Source organism: Curcuma longa, chromosome 3 (assembly GCF_044706935.1).
Source record: "Curcuma longa cultivar G26 ecotype Majalengka, Jawa Barat chromosome 3, ITB_CL_G26_1.1, whole genome shotgun sequence".
NCBI classification, from domain to species: domain Eukaryota; kingdom Viridiplantae; phylum Streptophyta; class Magnoliopsida; order Zingiberales; family Zingiberaceae; genus Curcuma; species Curcuma longa.
This window is the reverse complement of record NC_133863.1, coordinates 3,172,686-3,188,588: the sequence shown is the minus strand read 5'-3', so window position 1 is coordinate 3,188,588 and position 15,903 is coordinate 3,172,686. Positions and strand designations below refer to the sequence as shown.

General features: G+C 38.2%; 1 protein-coding gene and 2 pseudogenes across 1 annotated transcript; 1 reads left to right on the top strand and 2 right to left on the bottom strand.

Moving 5' to 3' along the window:
• Nucleotides 1-1,034: 1,034 nt before the first annotated feature.
• On the bottom strand, nucleotides 1,035-4,800 carry LOC141825556 (CMP-sialic acid transporter 1-like; annotated as a pseudogene).
• A 533-nt stretch (nucleotides 4,801-5,333) lies between these two features.
• On the bottom strand, nucleotides 5,334-6,589 carry LOC141822790 (putative WRKY transcription factor 53; annotated as a pseudogene).
• A 1,818-nt stretch (nucleotides 6,590-8,407) lies between these two features.
• Nucleotides 8,408-14,680, top strand: LOC141823012 (isocitrate dehydrogenase [NADP]-like). The gene is made up of 15 exons (XM_074710291.1): nucleotides 8,408-8,586; nucleotides 10,493-10,536; nucleotides 10,644-10,753; nucleotides 10,960-10,997; nucleotides 11,088-11,165; nucleotides 11,272-11,325; nucleotides 11,433-11,534; nucleotides 12,682-12,767; nucleotides 12,854-12,957; nucleotides 13,038-13,106; nucleotides 13,165-13,280; nucleotides 13,442-13,476; nucleotides 13,652-13,794; nucleotides 14,058-14,180; nucleotides 14,268-14,680. The coding sequence occupies exons 1-15, from the start codon at nucleotides 8,538-8,540 to the stop codon at nucleotides 14,359-14,361; spliced, it is 1,245 nt and encodes a 414-aa protein (XP_074566392.1). The 5' UTR covers nucleotides 8,408-8,537; the 3' UTR covers nucleotides 14,362-14,680.
• The last annotated feature ends 1,223 nt before the right edge of the window (nucleotides 14,681-15,903 follow it).

Genomic DNA, 15,903 nt, shown 5'->3' with positions numbered 1-15,903 from the left:
GTTTCCTGTGATGGAATCATCTGTGCTTCTCCATCGCAACAAGGGGGTTTACCAGAACCGGCCGGTGCCGATCCCTTGCACCTTCTGGCGCGTGGGTCGATGCAATCGCTGACCATGCTTCTTCTTCCATGGCGAGCAGCCCCCTCTGCTCCGGCTATAAATGCCAATAGCAGTCTCCCCTATGGAGAGCAGCCCCCCTCCGTGGGGAGATCGAGATGTCACTGCTTCCTCCGTCGCTTCCTTGCGTGCTTCCTCCCCAATCAAGCTCTCTGCTGTGAAGAATCTTGTGGTCTCCGACAGAGCCGGCGCCGCCCCTGCCAAACGCCGTCCTGCTTCCTCTGCTGAGCCAGCCCCTGCCAAATGCCGTCCTGCCTCCCGTACTGAGCCAGCCCCTGTCAAACGCTTTCGTGTCTCCCCTGCTGAGCCAGCCCCTGTCAAACGCCGCCAGCACCTATCAAACGCTTTCGTGTCTCCCCTGCTGGGCCATTGGACGACGATCGCAAGATCCGCGATACAACCGTCGCTCTTGCCGACGAGATTGTCGCCGACAAACAAAGGTGGCGCCCCACTAAGGACGAAATAGCCACGCACCCCAAGATAAATCAAAAAATTAATCTCTACTTCGTCAAAATTCAGTCTTTATCCATTTTAACAATTTTATTACCTCATAATCAATTCAACTATACTCGAGTATTAATTCCTATTTCTTGTTCTAACGGAACAGATGGTAACTGGTGTCGCGTTGCATCCAGCCCAAATAGATCGTTGAACTTTTGGCACTATTTATTAGGGCATAGATTGATCCAATAATACTTGTTAAAAAAAAATACTTGTTACGTATAGGAATAAAACTAATGAATAGTCACTACGCTGCAACAAACAATATATTGTTGAAATTATTAGAATTGCTGTAGGTTCTGGAGATCAAACTACATTCCACGATTTGCTGAGATGCTTCTTCTCAATCAGGCAATCAGCTGCTTGTTCATTTGATTCGAAGCCCAAATATTTCTCATGTTTGTCCCTTTAACCATTGAAGTAAACGATCTGTAGGTGGGCGGCATGCTTGCTCCAGCTCATCCATAATCGTATCACGGCTCCTCTTTCCCATCAACGGCAGTTTCTTTTGAGGTGTTTGACGCTGGACTTGTTACTCCTGCTGCTGCTGCCGCCACCGGTGTGCCTACAAGCATGTGAGCAGGAGCAAAGTACATGTGTAGAGAAATCATGCAAATTATGATTCCTAAGAATAGCTGCAAAAAGGACAGGCAAGTCATTAAACCAATGTCAATTAAACTATATTTTGCAAGAATAAAGAATACCTGCATAGTAGGCTTGAAACTAAAAAGGAATATAGATAACACCATTGTTAGCAACATCGCCATGGAAGTTGAGTACACCTGAAGGATGATAAGTTTAACTATTATTTGGGAGTTCAATAGATTGCCATCACAAGGACGAGAGCTCGTTTAGTTAACTATTAAGCACAAGAAGGGGGAAACAAGAAGAAACTAGAGAAAAGCTGCTCTGTTTTAACACCAAATCTGCATCATTCTATGATAATCATAAAAGCAATTCTAAAATTTCAGAACAAAAATAATGCCTCTTTTATTCATGTGAACGAATTTAGTCTACTACTTGAGTTCTGTCGTGCAAAATAATAGCATAGCAGGACGCATGACCTACCTTCACAATATTGTCTGCATATTTCATCAACCAAGAAACTAATAAGCCAGAAGAGCCCAGATTTAGCACAACCAACCATGTCGTGATGGTGTATCCACTAAGGAGCCGTCTCCACCAGGGACCATTTTCAAATCCAACTCTAACATCGTCTAGCAGAAGACGTGTCATGTTGAATATGGACCCAAACCTGAGAGTAAAAGGTATCAGCTAGCGTGGGTATGGACACAGAAAAAGCTAAAAGCTAAAAACTAGCAGGTAAAGATACATGTACAGCTGCACATTCTGCCAGTACAGGCTATCATTATTTTTCTTCATCAGGTATTCTGTGTAAACACCAGCTAGTGCAGAAAGCCAAGCAGATAATAGTGCAAGTATGTAACCCAGTATAGGTGCTGAAAATAGTGAATCACAAGATGCCTCTCCACAACCTTTCACCTGCATCATATATCCATACGAATGTTACAAATTCAAGTAGTTAATTTACATGGAGTTGGATATAACTAAGACCTTAGCTTGACACTAGAATTGAATAGCATAAATGCAAACTAAAGGAACTAATATACTTTAGTGCAAGAGATTAACCTGGCTTGTAGTGGTTCCAATGGTTAATAGAATTATAGCCATCCACTGCAAAGTTGTCAATCTCCTTTTTAGAAAAAACCTAAGGTACACAAAGGAGATTTCACAGTAATTATTTCATAAATCTAGAGCATAAAAAAAAATCAAGTAACAAAACTTTTAAGTGCAAACCCCCTTTACTAAGCTCCCAGCAAAGGGGGTTCATGAACACCCATTTGGCATTCATAAATGCATTCATTCTATATATCATGCGCGCCTATTTCTTTTATATCACGAGAATTCCTTTTCTTAATTTCATGTGCCCATTTTGATACTGGTGTACCCTTTCTTTGTACCCTTCGATATCAGGGTAAGCCTGTTCTTCATGTTGGTGCATTCATTCTCCATCCCTTCATTATCGGGTGCACCCATTCTTCATGCTGGGTCTACCTTTCTTCAATTTCAGGTGCACAACCTTCAAGGAGCTACAGGCGCACCCATTTTTCATGCTGGTTGCATGTTGGGTGCACCTATTCATCATGCTGGGTGCACCAGTTATTCAATAAAGGTGCACGCCCTTTATGAAAGCTCGATAAAGGGGGCCTGCATCTAATCTTTGTTCTAAGTAAACACTTTAAATGTGAATTTTTCTCATGTGCAAAGATTATCAGACACTATAGATGTTGAACAGTACTCTCTAAAGAAGTTAGCGTGATTTATTTTACAGCTCACTAATTTCAGCAATGAAATTCTTGATTAGAGATGTCATAGTATGTGAAACCTTTCATTATGTAAAAAGGCTGTCCTCAAATTTGGTCATTGGCGTTGACAAAATTCAATACAATCTCTTTTACAGTTGACAGATAGAGGCAGTTCCAGTTAAAATGAATATGCTAGCAGGCAACATGGATATGACTAGTTTCCTAATTGATTACACACCTAATGTACAAACTAGATGTTGTTGTGGTGGATTCCCTATGAAGAATACCTGAATAAGAGGCCTGTTGTGACAATTTTCAGATTACCCATGATCTGATAAGTTGATGTGTCCACATAAGTCAAAGTGGCAAACTGAATATTGTTGTGAACTAGATATATTATAGAAGGTATGGGAAATGACCAAACACTCTTCTATTCAGTGGTCATCATTGGAGGAGAGGATACTTTGAACTCTTTCCATAGAAGGAAACTGGATATCAAGAGCTGAAAAGTATATGGGGATGCAAATATTAGAAGTAGACAAATTTTATTTTCAAGAGATCAAAGAGTACCTTGAAAACTTCTGCAAGAAATGGAACAGTAGCATAATCATATTGATATTTTCCATTACTTTGTGACAATGTTGTCAAAATTCCCTGGAAATCAAATTAAAACAGACAAGGTGAAAAATACAGTCAAGAATCTTAACATCTTTAAAAAAGATGATAAAATGTAATACGCTATAATATGAGCAGATTAAATATTGATCAAGCAAGAAATATCCAAATCCAAAAATAGATATATAGCTAAAACAATATTTATATGAGCAATCCATATAGTACAGTAAAAAAATAGAATATTTGAGCTTCAAACATAAACTATTAAGTTAAAAAAAATGTCACATGGAATCAACCTTGCCATTACGATAACAAGAAACCAGCAAGATTCACCTCATGATGGGGCCAAAATTCCCTGCTACTTTGCAATTGACAAATCTTCATGTTCAACAAGTCCATTTTTGTTTCCTCAAAATACAGGGTTTCAAATCTTTCAACAAGGGTAAATATGTTTCATGAAGCATGAACACATATACACCATTTGTTAACCTAATGTCATTATGCATTTCTATAATAGGTGGTAGGCCACCAATCTGAGATGATTAATCGAACACAACTCTCCCAGTCAATCTATTACTGTTAATCCGAATCCAAAATAAATTAGAATCTTATAATAAACAAAACCAATTATTTCTATCAAAGAGGAAAAATATACTTTTCTTTCAATAATTTTTCTTCTTTTACAGTTCTGCGGCTACATCTTGTGCATCCATTACCAGAAATGGATAGACAATATAGGCTTGTAGGAATCAGCAATGCTTGATTCGAAACACATCGAAATCAACGAACATAAAAGTAGTTAAATTAGTTGGAGTTCTACATGATTTGAGAAAAAACCTCGATCTGTAAGTGTCTGAGTAACCCGCCAACAAAAGAAGTTAGAGAAAAGGGGACAAAAAGTTACCAGAACATCGCAAATGTTAATGATGTTGCAAGAATGTGCGAACATCAGCGCATCTAACTGAGCAATGAGCTTCGCCATCGGAGCAATAAGAAACAACAAGCCCCGAGCAAACCATTCAGTATTGCAGTGGTAACTGGTAAGGTTTAGTGAAAGGGCGAGTCTATCAAATGAAGAAGCAAATATCAAGAGATCGACCGAAAACAAAATTGAAAACATGCGGAGAAAACAGACAAATTACAACTGATCGAAAGTTTCATTTCGAAATCAAACCTGAGAGCTGGTGAGAAGAGTTAGAAGCGCTGCAACCAAAAACCACCGCATCGCCACCGCCTCTTCCTTTTGATTTCAAGGCAGCGAACGAAAGACCCGGAGCATGAGAGGCAGAGCGAGAAAACCAGCGAATATAACGGTTAATGGAAATAACGTGCCACATAGGCTCGTATCACTACACTACCCATTTCTACTGTCAATGGAAAAAAAAAGTATATTGAACTAAATATTAATTATCCAATGTTAAAAAAAGAATCTCATATTATCACCGAACTGTCCCCTACTAAACAAGATATCAAATGATAAAACCTGTGTTTTTTCTTATCCTGGACTGAAACAAACAATATTAAACTTCTCACAACGGGATTTGAAGTTTTGATCTTTAGTCGGAAGTCCTCCTTATCACTAAATTTCACCACATGCAGACAATTTCCATTCTTCTACAAATTTCAAAGACACAAGTTGGTAGTTCAGCCCTCAGTGCAACAGCATACACTTTAAGAACTATTATACTTTGAGAAAACTGAAAGAAACAATGGATACATCAATCGACAAAGCTCAGACGAGCAACACTAGAACGCTTCAAGCTAATCGATACTTCATCCAAAAAAGTTGGAAGGATCGGAAGGAAAACCCGGATCAAACTCCACACGATTCAACCTGAAACTCGCGTTTATATTCAGCGAATTGGTGGTGGAAGCCGCAGCAGAGACAGTCTCGGTAACCTCCGACTCCGAAGCATTCGGAGGTACCACTTGAGACGGCAAGAAATTGGAAGCAGCAGGCGAAGTGAACGGTAAAGGAAAGCTCCCCATGTAGCCACTGTTCTCTAAGGCTGTTGTTGATGAAAAGATGAGATTTTGAGGGGAAGGGTCAGTGATTGGGGTGGAGTTGTAAGGGAAGGAGAAGGAAGAGGCCATGATTTGGTTCTGCCGCTCATGGCGAGGGCGTCCTGTGTCATAGAGCTGATCCGGTGCAGGAATTGGAGGTTCTTGCAGCATCTGCAGGCAAGTGTGCTGGCCGCGGTAGGTGATGTCGAAGACGCAGGGGTCATCGTCGGATCTCTGCACTTGCTTTGTAGCAAGGCAGCCGGCGGTGTTCCGGTGAGTGCATCGATAGTAGCCTCTGCAAAATGTCATTGAAAATAAGTGTAATTTTGTTTAAACTTTTTAAGTAATACTGGTTGTTTGGTATAGCTTTGTTCTGATGATGCTTCAGGTCGTTCCAGACTACATTGGATAACTCGAATAACAATTCTGCTTAATCATACCAAACGATCACAAATGTCCCAAGGTGAAGTGAGTGAACTTAATTAACCAACCTTGGATGCACGGCTCCAAGGATTTCCTTCTGCCCATACTTCCTCCAGCTACATCCATCTTCCAATCCCTCGGCCAATCCACCGCCGTCGGCAGCAACGCGAACTTGTCTCTTCCATTTTGGCAAATCTTTCCTGAGAACCCAAAAAAGAGAACTTAATTCGAACTTAGAAGAGAAATTACTAGCATAATCAGTCAAACTAAAATCACTACTTCTGGCACATCTCCCTGCGTTCGTGCTCCTTGACCACCCTCTCCGAGTTCTCACTCCTCGGGCTGCCGCTGTTGGACAGCGGCCGGGAATCGGATGCCATCACGGGTGACGAAATCAGGTGGTGCGCCCCCTCGGGGCTGGCGATCAGCTTCGCCATAGCAATAGCATTCTCCAAGCTCGATCTTATCTGCTGCAGTCGAGCTCTGCTTTCCTTATCGACGGCGGGGGAGGAAGCAGCAGAAGCCTCCATGAGCTGCCTCGTTTGTCGCTCACCCTGCGACAGCAGATTCAGTAGCAATCTCACGTCTCCGTTCTCCATCATTGATTAGCCCAAGAACTCGAAGATGGAAACATAGAGGAGCTATAATGTCTGCGCGTGTGTAGTGTAAGCAAATGGAGAGCGGGAATTTAAACACGATCGTGTGTCGTGGTGATGGCAGATGATTGGATCAGGGAATTGGGGAGAAGGGTGAGCATTTGACCGATCCATAAGTCAATAGATCGAATGGCAGCGGGTTGACCGAGAATGTTGAAACTGAGAGATCAGCTTTCTGGTAGATTGAAGCTTGCCTTACCCCGCGTTAGGTTGGGAGTGAGCGCGACGTCAGTGGTAGCGGACGAGTGCCTTGTTGACGATAGGGTGCCAGGTCAAGAGAGCACCCGGTGCCCGTTACAAACCAAGCGTCCAAGAACACCAATTTCGAAACGAAAAACAAAATCTACTAATTCTAAAATCAGTTTATAAAATTAATCACTCTCAACAATCATTCTCTGTATTCCCCAACTTACACGACACAATATTTATGTCTCAACCGCCCACTAACTGATAAAACTAGTAGCATCAAACGGTCGTGTCCATGTCATGATCGAATGGCTATGTGTGCCATGTCATCCAAATTGTAGAAAAATGGAAATTAGAATTTATCTTATTTCTCTATTTTAATTTAACTCAAAATTTGTGTTTTTTTATCTTGCTTATCTTTTATATCTTATAAAACTGTTTTAATTCTCATCAAATTAGCCTAAATCAATAAAATCGATATTTTTTTTTGCTTAATTTAGATACGAACAGTGAAAAGAAAAAAAAGGTTTAGTTATTACAAATTGATCTAAGAGAAAGGCTAATCTTTTATCACCTTAAAAAAATTACATTATAAATAAAACTATGAATTTTCAATTATTTGAACTAAATAACACTATTTTTACAAACTATTGAGATAAAATTATAGTAGTCTAAAATGGAATTAACTAATATTATCAGATAATATCACCAAATTGCGGCCCGAATTGTTGTGTTCCATGAGATTTGATACTGTAGATTTTTTTCCCCCAAAATTAAAAGTAAAAGATTTGATCTTCAAAATCTTGGATATATTTGATCAAATGCGTCATCTCTCTGATTGGAGTTTAAACTTGCATACCAAACCACCAGCAAGTGGGATTAACACGTTCTCTTCGCTTTTAGGGAGATTGAGGAGATTTCCACTTCATTCAATCTCATTTGTTAATTAGCTTATCAGTTAGACGGTAGGTGACACCATCAACCTTGCTTCCTTTAATGCACTTTTCAGAAAGTGGAAATCAATTGGTCAAATGTCGTGATTCGCAATGCAACCTATTTGAAAAATATTGTCGACAATTTTCAACGCACCATGGGACTGCCACATCCCGACATGATTTTCTTGGTGAAAAAAACGTATTCACAATGCAAAATTACACAGATATCTAACTTGAAAAGAAATGCTTTGTTGTCGCAGAGCCCAAGAGCAAGCGACCTTTATGATGTAAAAACGTTTGAAAGATAAAAAGGGGAACAGTGATGATCGTTAATTATCATACAGAATTAAGAAAGTCAATTTCTATGGTTTAGAATAGATTGTCTTAAAAAATGGAAACAAAATCCAATATTATTCAAAATCTTTGATGGGTACCAAGTTGCTCGTTACCCCTAGCCTGGTGGCCCATGGGCCTTGCCTACACACTGCTCACTGGACGTCCAATGGATGAATCACGCAGGCCGACTGTACTGTAATGGGCGATGCCACTTAAGACGACGTAACAAGCGGCATCAATACTGGCCCCCGCTCAGAAAAGCTCCACGCTGACGGTCTCATCGGTAACTCGACCCTAATAAACGTCGCCGTGATTTGCCTTCGCAGTTTGCATTCACACGCCGTTCCCCAATTTTTCGCTTCGCTTCGTTTCGATTCGATTCTGTTCGTCGGTCAAATCTCCCCCGCTTCGACGCGCTCGTCTCCGTCGAAATAGGCATGGATCTCCGCAAGATCAAAGTCGCCAACCCCATCGTGGAGATGGACGGTGAGCAGGGCCGGGAATCCCCTTTCTTCCCGAGATCTTCTCCTTCTGTCGTTTCCTATTCGTTCACCCAAAGTCGATAATCTCTTTCTACCGCTGATTTGGCTATCGATTGGTCGTCAGATATTTTTTTCTTGGCAGAGAAAACGGCGTTTGTTTAATTTATGGAAAACCCTATAAAATAGCAATTTGAGCCATATTATTCTGAATTCGGTAAATATGAAGATTCAATTATTAGGTATGAAATGATCTTTATTTAAGCAAAGAAATGAGAGAAAGCCACTCCCCTGTTCATCTAGTGAAGCACGACCGCATCATCTGTAGAAATTGATTGGTATTGAAATGCAATGGGAGGTAAGTTTCCTTAGTAAGCTGGACTTATACGGATCAGAGCATTTCATATTAGTGTATGTGCTTCCTATGGAAGAAAGCAAGAAAAATTTGGGGAAGCATATCACATTTCTAAGATAAGAGCTCGTAACATGTTTTACAATAGGAGTGTGCATGCCAGGTTTCAGTTTGATATGCTGAATGCTTTTGTATTATGTCTTTAGATTGTTGAACCAACGATTCAACGCCTATTAAGGCTTACCATTGTAAGTTGAAACCATTGCAAAGTCACAAGATTTAGAAATTAGATGTATGTTGTTGTCCATCAAATCATTAAGAATTCTCAAATTCGTTTACCTTTTACAGTGTATAGATTCAAGCTTCACGTAAACATAGGGTATAAGACAACCGCAAATCTAATATTCAGCTGGAAGAAATAATAGAAAATATATTGAAAATAAAAAAAATTAAAAGTGTAGAATCTTATGTGTATACCTTTGTAAGACTTGTATAATAGTCATAAGGTGAGTTCTTCTTCAGAAAACTACTATTGCTAATTATATTTAAAAATGCCAAGTAAGGGTGACAAGATACTTTTGGTGGATGTATCCTGTAAATACTTTCATTCATGAATATCTAGTTATATCTCTCTTAGGATAAAAGAGAGAAAAAATGTGGAATGCGAAATGGTATGGATGTAAAAGTCCTTTAGGTAGCGTAATTAAATGAGGTGAATCAAATTATGAGAAGAGAGAGACATCTAGAAGTCTTCACCTAAAAACCTATTGGAGAAAAAAAAAACCAATAGATTTCACTCTTCATGCTTAAGGATACTTATTTCATAGAGCTAGAACTCAATGATTGGTCACTTCATATTCACCTAGGCAAAAAAGTATGTAGTTAACCATCACTACCTCAGTAGGCAACTTCCCTTTTTAGTGCAAATGCCAATGTGTTCTTTAATTCAGAAAATTAAAGTTATATATCAATTGATGAATAAACATATTGTTTGGGTTTTTTTTCTCTCTGGCTTAAAGTAAAAGAGCTAAGCATTTCACCTAATAGGTTGGTCCTTTCTATTTGATATCTTCATAAATTCTCTTTTTGTGGTTAAAAGACAGTGTGTAGCTGTATATTTATTCTCAAATAGTTTATGTAAATTTCTCAAACTGCATCTCTCAAACCTAACTGGCTTGATTCACCATTGAATCCACTTTATTATGTTCTGGCACATCACTTGATATCACCATCAGCTATTTAGTTTTTCTTTTCTTTATTATGACCTCCCCTCTTATTTATTTGCTCAAATATATTTAGTTAGTCATTGCTTTTTTGTTCTAATATTCAATAATACAGTTTCATATTTTTATTCATAGTTCTCTCTTATTTATTCATACCTTTTTCTTCATGTCAGAAAAAAATTGAGAAATGGATGTTCCTGCGTGTAACATGATTATTTGCTAAGAATATATCTAGCGTTAAGAATATGTCAAGCTAACATTCATTTATATTCTATTTCATTGAGATTATTTAAGACTATCTTGCTATTTATTGTTTTGCATTGTGTTATCATCTGTAGGAGATGAGATGACACGTGTAATTTGGAGACTAATCAAAGAAAAGGTGAATGATTCTTCTTTCAGCTATACTTTACTGATTACTTGCTATGCGATTTTTTTGTTTCAACTTGTTTTCATTCCCCTCTTTGAATGCCTTGATATGTTTTGCAGCTTATTTTCCCATTTCTCGAGTTGGATATAAAGTACTTTGACTTAGGCCTTCCAAATCGTGATGCTACAAATGATAGAGTTACAGTAGAAAGTGCAGAAGCTACTCTAAAGTAAACATCACCGAGATTGTTCTGAATCATAAAGTGAAAAACCTATTTTAGCTTCATCACTTACTTTTCTATAATTCTGAATGTAGTCCTAGTTGGCATGTCTACTAATCTCTTATTTTCCATATCCAATGCAAACATTTTACTTGACTCTACTTCGAAATGATACATGTCTTGTAACATCCACTTAATACTTATTTTTGTTTCAGATTTAATGTGGCAATAAAATGTGCAACTATTACTCCAGGTATAGTGCAAATGATACAATTCTGATATGAGATTCTATTTTCAAACACATTTGAATTTGATGTTTTGCATCACAAATTTTATCTTACAGATGAAGCTCGTGTTAAGGAGTTCAACCTGAAAGCAATGTGGAAAAGTCCAAATGGAACCATTAGAAACATTTTGAATGGTATGATGAGTTAGTGTTTTGAAGCTCAATGTCCACTAAAAGTGAATATTCATGAACTTTTGAGTAAATATTCTTCCTTTTGCTCCTCCTTTTTTCCCTTTTCAAGGGACTGTATTTAGAGAGCCAATTATATGCAGAAATATACCGAGGCTTGTGTCAGGTACATACCAAAATAAATTGCATACTTCTAGTATATACCTAGATTCCACATCTTGTCATCCTCTTCATTATTTCTCTACTTCACCCTCGTTCAATGTACCATGATAGGGTGGTCAAAGCCCATATGCATTGGAAGGCATGCTTTTGGTGATCAATACCGAGCCACAGACACAGTTATTAAAGGACCTGGCAAGCTGAAATTGATATTTGGTATGTTCAACTGATTTCATTGTTGAATGCCCTAAACACTGAATTAGTTATTCAGTCCATACATGCCAGGCAAGGTTGTAAATTAATAGAATATTCATGAACAAGCTTACTACTTAGCTTGACAAGAGCTCGTTTATATTCATTTTTTAGTATAAAGTATATAATATAATGAGTTTAGCATGTTAACGTTCATTAACAGAGCTTCTCAATAATTTGTTAACAAACTTATTATTAATTTATATCAATATGGATTATGCTGTTAAAAAATTTTTTATTCAAATACATTAAAAATATAATACTATACGAATTTTCTATCACATGTAAAAAAAGAGGAAAAACTATACAAGTTTTATTTATTAATGATGTTTGCAAGTGAGTTCAATAAAAAACTAGAACTTTGCTTGCACTTGGTCAAGCTCAGCTTGGTTCTTTTTTCAGATCCTTTTTTCAACTATGCTTTATGAGTTGGAATTATGAAGGCATGTAGCACATACCAGTTGGTTACCAGTGGTGCTTCTTGTATGGCAAGAGTGTAGTTAACAATTGGGTGGTCTTGACCTCTTCCCTTGACCATAAGACTTATCTGCTATTCTCTTTCAGAATAGAAATTGTTCACCCACCTCTGGAAGCCAAAAAGTTACCTGCGGACACTGAATTCATGAAGAATTGTTATACTATACATTACTGAATTTAGACTATTAACATCCGTTTGAATCCAGTTTGCACTTTTTGCCTTTGCAGATGAATTCAATGTTATGCCTATTGGTCTTATAGTGTAAGGCATGTCTCATTTACTTCTTGTTAATGTAGTTTAAGAAATATAAATGCTCCTTGCATCAATATTTTTGTTCAGAATATTTTCAGCATAAAACATTTTGCACGGATCATTTACAGTTTATACCCTTAATGCTAAGTATTACTTGGCATCAAAATCACTTTTAAATATTTGTTCTTCCAGTTCAATGTGGTGGATTCATACACTTGGTATAGGAACAACCTTCTTTGTTTTGATTCACTTGGGCAATCCAAACAAGCAGTTGACCGTACAAATAGGAGATGCCACATTTATCTGACTATCATATTAATTCATTTATGTACATGTTCCTGCTTCCTGGACTCTGCTTCATGTTTCTTTTGTTTTGCCCAGAGGGAGAAGAGGAGCAAATTGAGCTAGAAGTGTTTAAGTTCACAGGTGCTGGTGGGGTGGCATTGTCTATGTATAATACTGATGAGGTAATATATATCATAGCTACAAATTTTTGCATGTTATGTATGAGTTAAAGTATATTCTGATTCCCCATCTTTCATGAATTGTGTAGTCAATTCATGCTTTCGCTGAGGCTTCAATGAACACAGCTTACCAGAAAAGGTGGCCACTTTACCTTAGCACTAAGAACACAATTCTCAAAAAATATGATGGAAGGTATGAGGTTGTTGCTCCTGCAATACTGTGATAATTTGATGTTTGTGAAGTTTGTTGACCTAAACATTCTCGCAACACAGGTTTAAGGACATATTTCAGGAGGTGTATGAGGCTCAATGGAAATCCAAGTTTGAGGCTGCAGGAATATGGTTAGTTATAGACACGGCATCATCTTTATATAGGGTTCATTCAGATAATCTTTTGCAGGTATGAACATCGCTTGATAGATGATATGGTTGCTTATGCACTTAAGAGTGAAGGTGGTTATGTATGGGCTTGTAAGAACTATGATGGAGATGTGCAAAGTGATTTCTTGGCTCAAGGTAGGAACACCAACTATTTCTTGAGAAAGTTTCTCTTTTTGGTTAACTAGATTATGGGAAATACTTCATAACTACTTGAACTGCTTAAATACGTTCTCTCTGCAAATGGCACTTGGGTTCTAAACTTCTAATGGGAAATAAACTTGATTCTTTTTCTGCAGGTTTTGGGTCCCTGGGATTGATGACATCAGTGCTGGTATTTATACTACAATTATATAGTTTTATTGGTAGAGTTGATTGTTTGACTATTAGTTTTTTGCATTTAAAATAATTTGAAGCATCACGTATAGAGTAGATTTAGCAACAGGAAGATGTATAGTGCTCTTACTAAAGAAGAATTGAATAACATCTAACAGTTTTTCTAAATTCAGATGTGCCCAGATGGGAAAACTATTGAGGCCGAGGCTGCACATGGCACTGTTACTCGTCACTATCGGGTACACCAGAAAGGGGGAGAAACAAGCACAAACAGCATTGCTTCAATTTATGCCTGGACACGAGGGCTTGCACACAGGTGAGCAAGTATCTTTTCTATGCAAAGGAGATAACTGGGTCATTAGAAACATAAACTACAAATGTTCATTTGACAACTACATGCAATCATATCATTAACCTATAAGTAGTTTACTTTTGCTAATCAGATTTATGTGGACACTAGCTATATCACAACAATTCGTGTTAAATCTTTTTGATAAGCCTTGCAGCATGTCTACTTCATTAGCAATAATGCTATATCCCATAAGTATCTCTGACAAAATTTAGTTGATTTTCTAACAGGGCAAAGCTAGATAATAATGCTGCATTGCTCGATTTCACTCAAAAACTTGAGACCTCTTGCGTTGGAGTTGTTGAATCTGGGAAAATGACTAAAGATCTTGCTCTTCTTGTTCATGGACCCAGGTATTACACTCATAGTTGCAACAGTTTGTGAAGTAAAATTACTTTAAAACAAATTGATAATGCTGATCTTTCTCCTTTTTCTTTTAGGGTTACTCGAGATATGTATTTGAACACGCAAGAGTTTATTGATGCAGTTGCAACAGAGCTCAGAGCAAGACTTTGTAGCAAATCAAAGTTGTAAACCCCGTCTTTGCCATCTGAGATCAGACAAAAATAACTTAGTTTAGATCTCAATATCCCTTCTTCTGACCTTCTGCCAAGTTAATTTCTTATTTTGCATTATATCAATTGCAGTTGCAGGACCTAATAAATTGATACCGAATGTACTTTACTATCAAGCTAAAGCAATAACGTGCAGTTTAATATGCAAGTGAACAAAATGAATTCTCCCTGGTAATCTTTATGTTATATAAACTTGAGTGTTGCACTCACGTGGCTGCAGTTCTAAGTTTGTTTTTGGCCATGCTTCTCTGGAATAAGAACTTTGATGGTGATCTTTATGTTGTATAACTGGAGCGTTGCGCTCATGGCTGTGGTTCAAGTCCTTTGGTCATGTAAACTTCATCTGCAACACAATTATTATATCTTTTTCATCTTATGGATATTTAAGCACAAGGTAATCGAAACATGCAAATTTGTGTCGCAAAGGGAAAAATATCATGTTTTTCTATCATCTATACAATCTATTTTGAATTTCTGGTGAAAGTTCTGTTGGTAATTTGTTTGAATTTTACTTGCAAGTCAATGCTCTAATAGCCAAACGTAAATATTGTTTGTTTGCTGCGCAAACAACGACAGCGACAGGAGTATAATTGCTATGGCGTCTTTGAGGCATTACTTTAAACACAGTTACGCAACGCAGCGAGTGAAGCGGAGACGGGGGATCTTCTGACGGAGACGACGCCGCCCTCTCGATTCTTCCAAAAAGACCTTGACAAGTTCGCTGCTTCGCCTCCGCCCCTTCTCCTCCTGAACCTCAACTTCAGCCTGGACCACCCCCGTCCTCCGCTCCTCCTCATCTTTCTCTCGGACCCCTCCCTCGTAGTCCTCCACCGGATTCTTGGGGAGGTTGGCTGTGGACGAAACCCTAGCTTTTAAGCTGGAGACGGTAGAGGAGAGACATTCCGAGCAACATCTGGTGCGACGACTGGATTACATGCCGTCTGGGAGTGTGATGGATGGCCTAGGGGCTGCCATCACACTCCCGTCTGGGAGTTGATGACTAGGTATTTTCTTTAGTTCATCTATTTCATAGGAACTTAAGTATTCATGTTTAATTTAGCTAGATTGAACACCTACATCTTTCTTAAATAGTTCTGTAGTAATATATGGACTTGTGGATTTACCCAGGTTCTCATTGCACTCATTTGCAGATAATTCAGAGTTTGACTGTTTGTTATTTAAAAACTGGATTCTTTTAAATTTGCAAAAACAGTGAAACGTGCTGTCTTAGTTGGGAAATCTTTTATATATGATAAATGCAACGCTAAAAGAAATAGCCACTCAAGCATTTTCTCATGGCAATGCCTATCTGTGTATGCTTCATTGGATTAGCCACTGTTGAGATTCTGATTAAATTTCTCCACTGTAACAATTAGAAATGGTTGTTTGACCAAAGTTATGATTACGCTGGTGCAACTCTTCTCTATTGTCTCCATCATGGATTAAAGTGGGTAAGTGAGTGAATGGACTAATATAGGGCTCCTATAGCTCGTGTTTTATC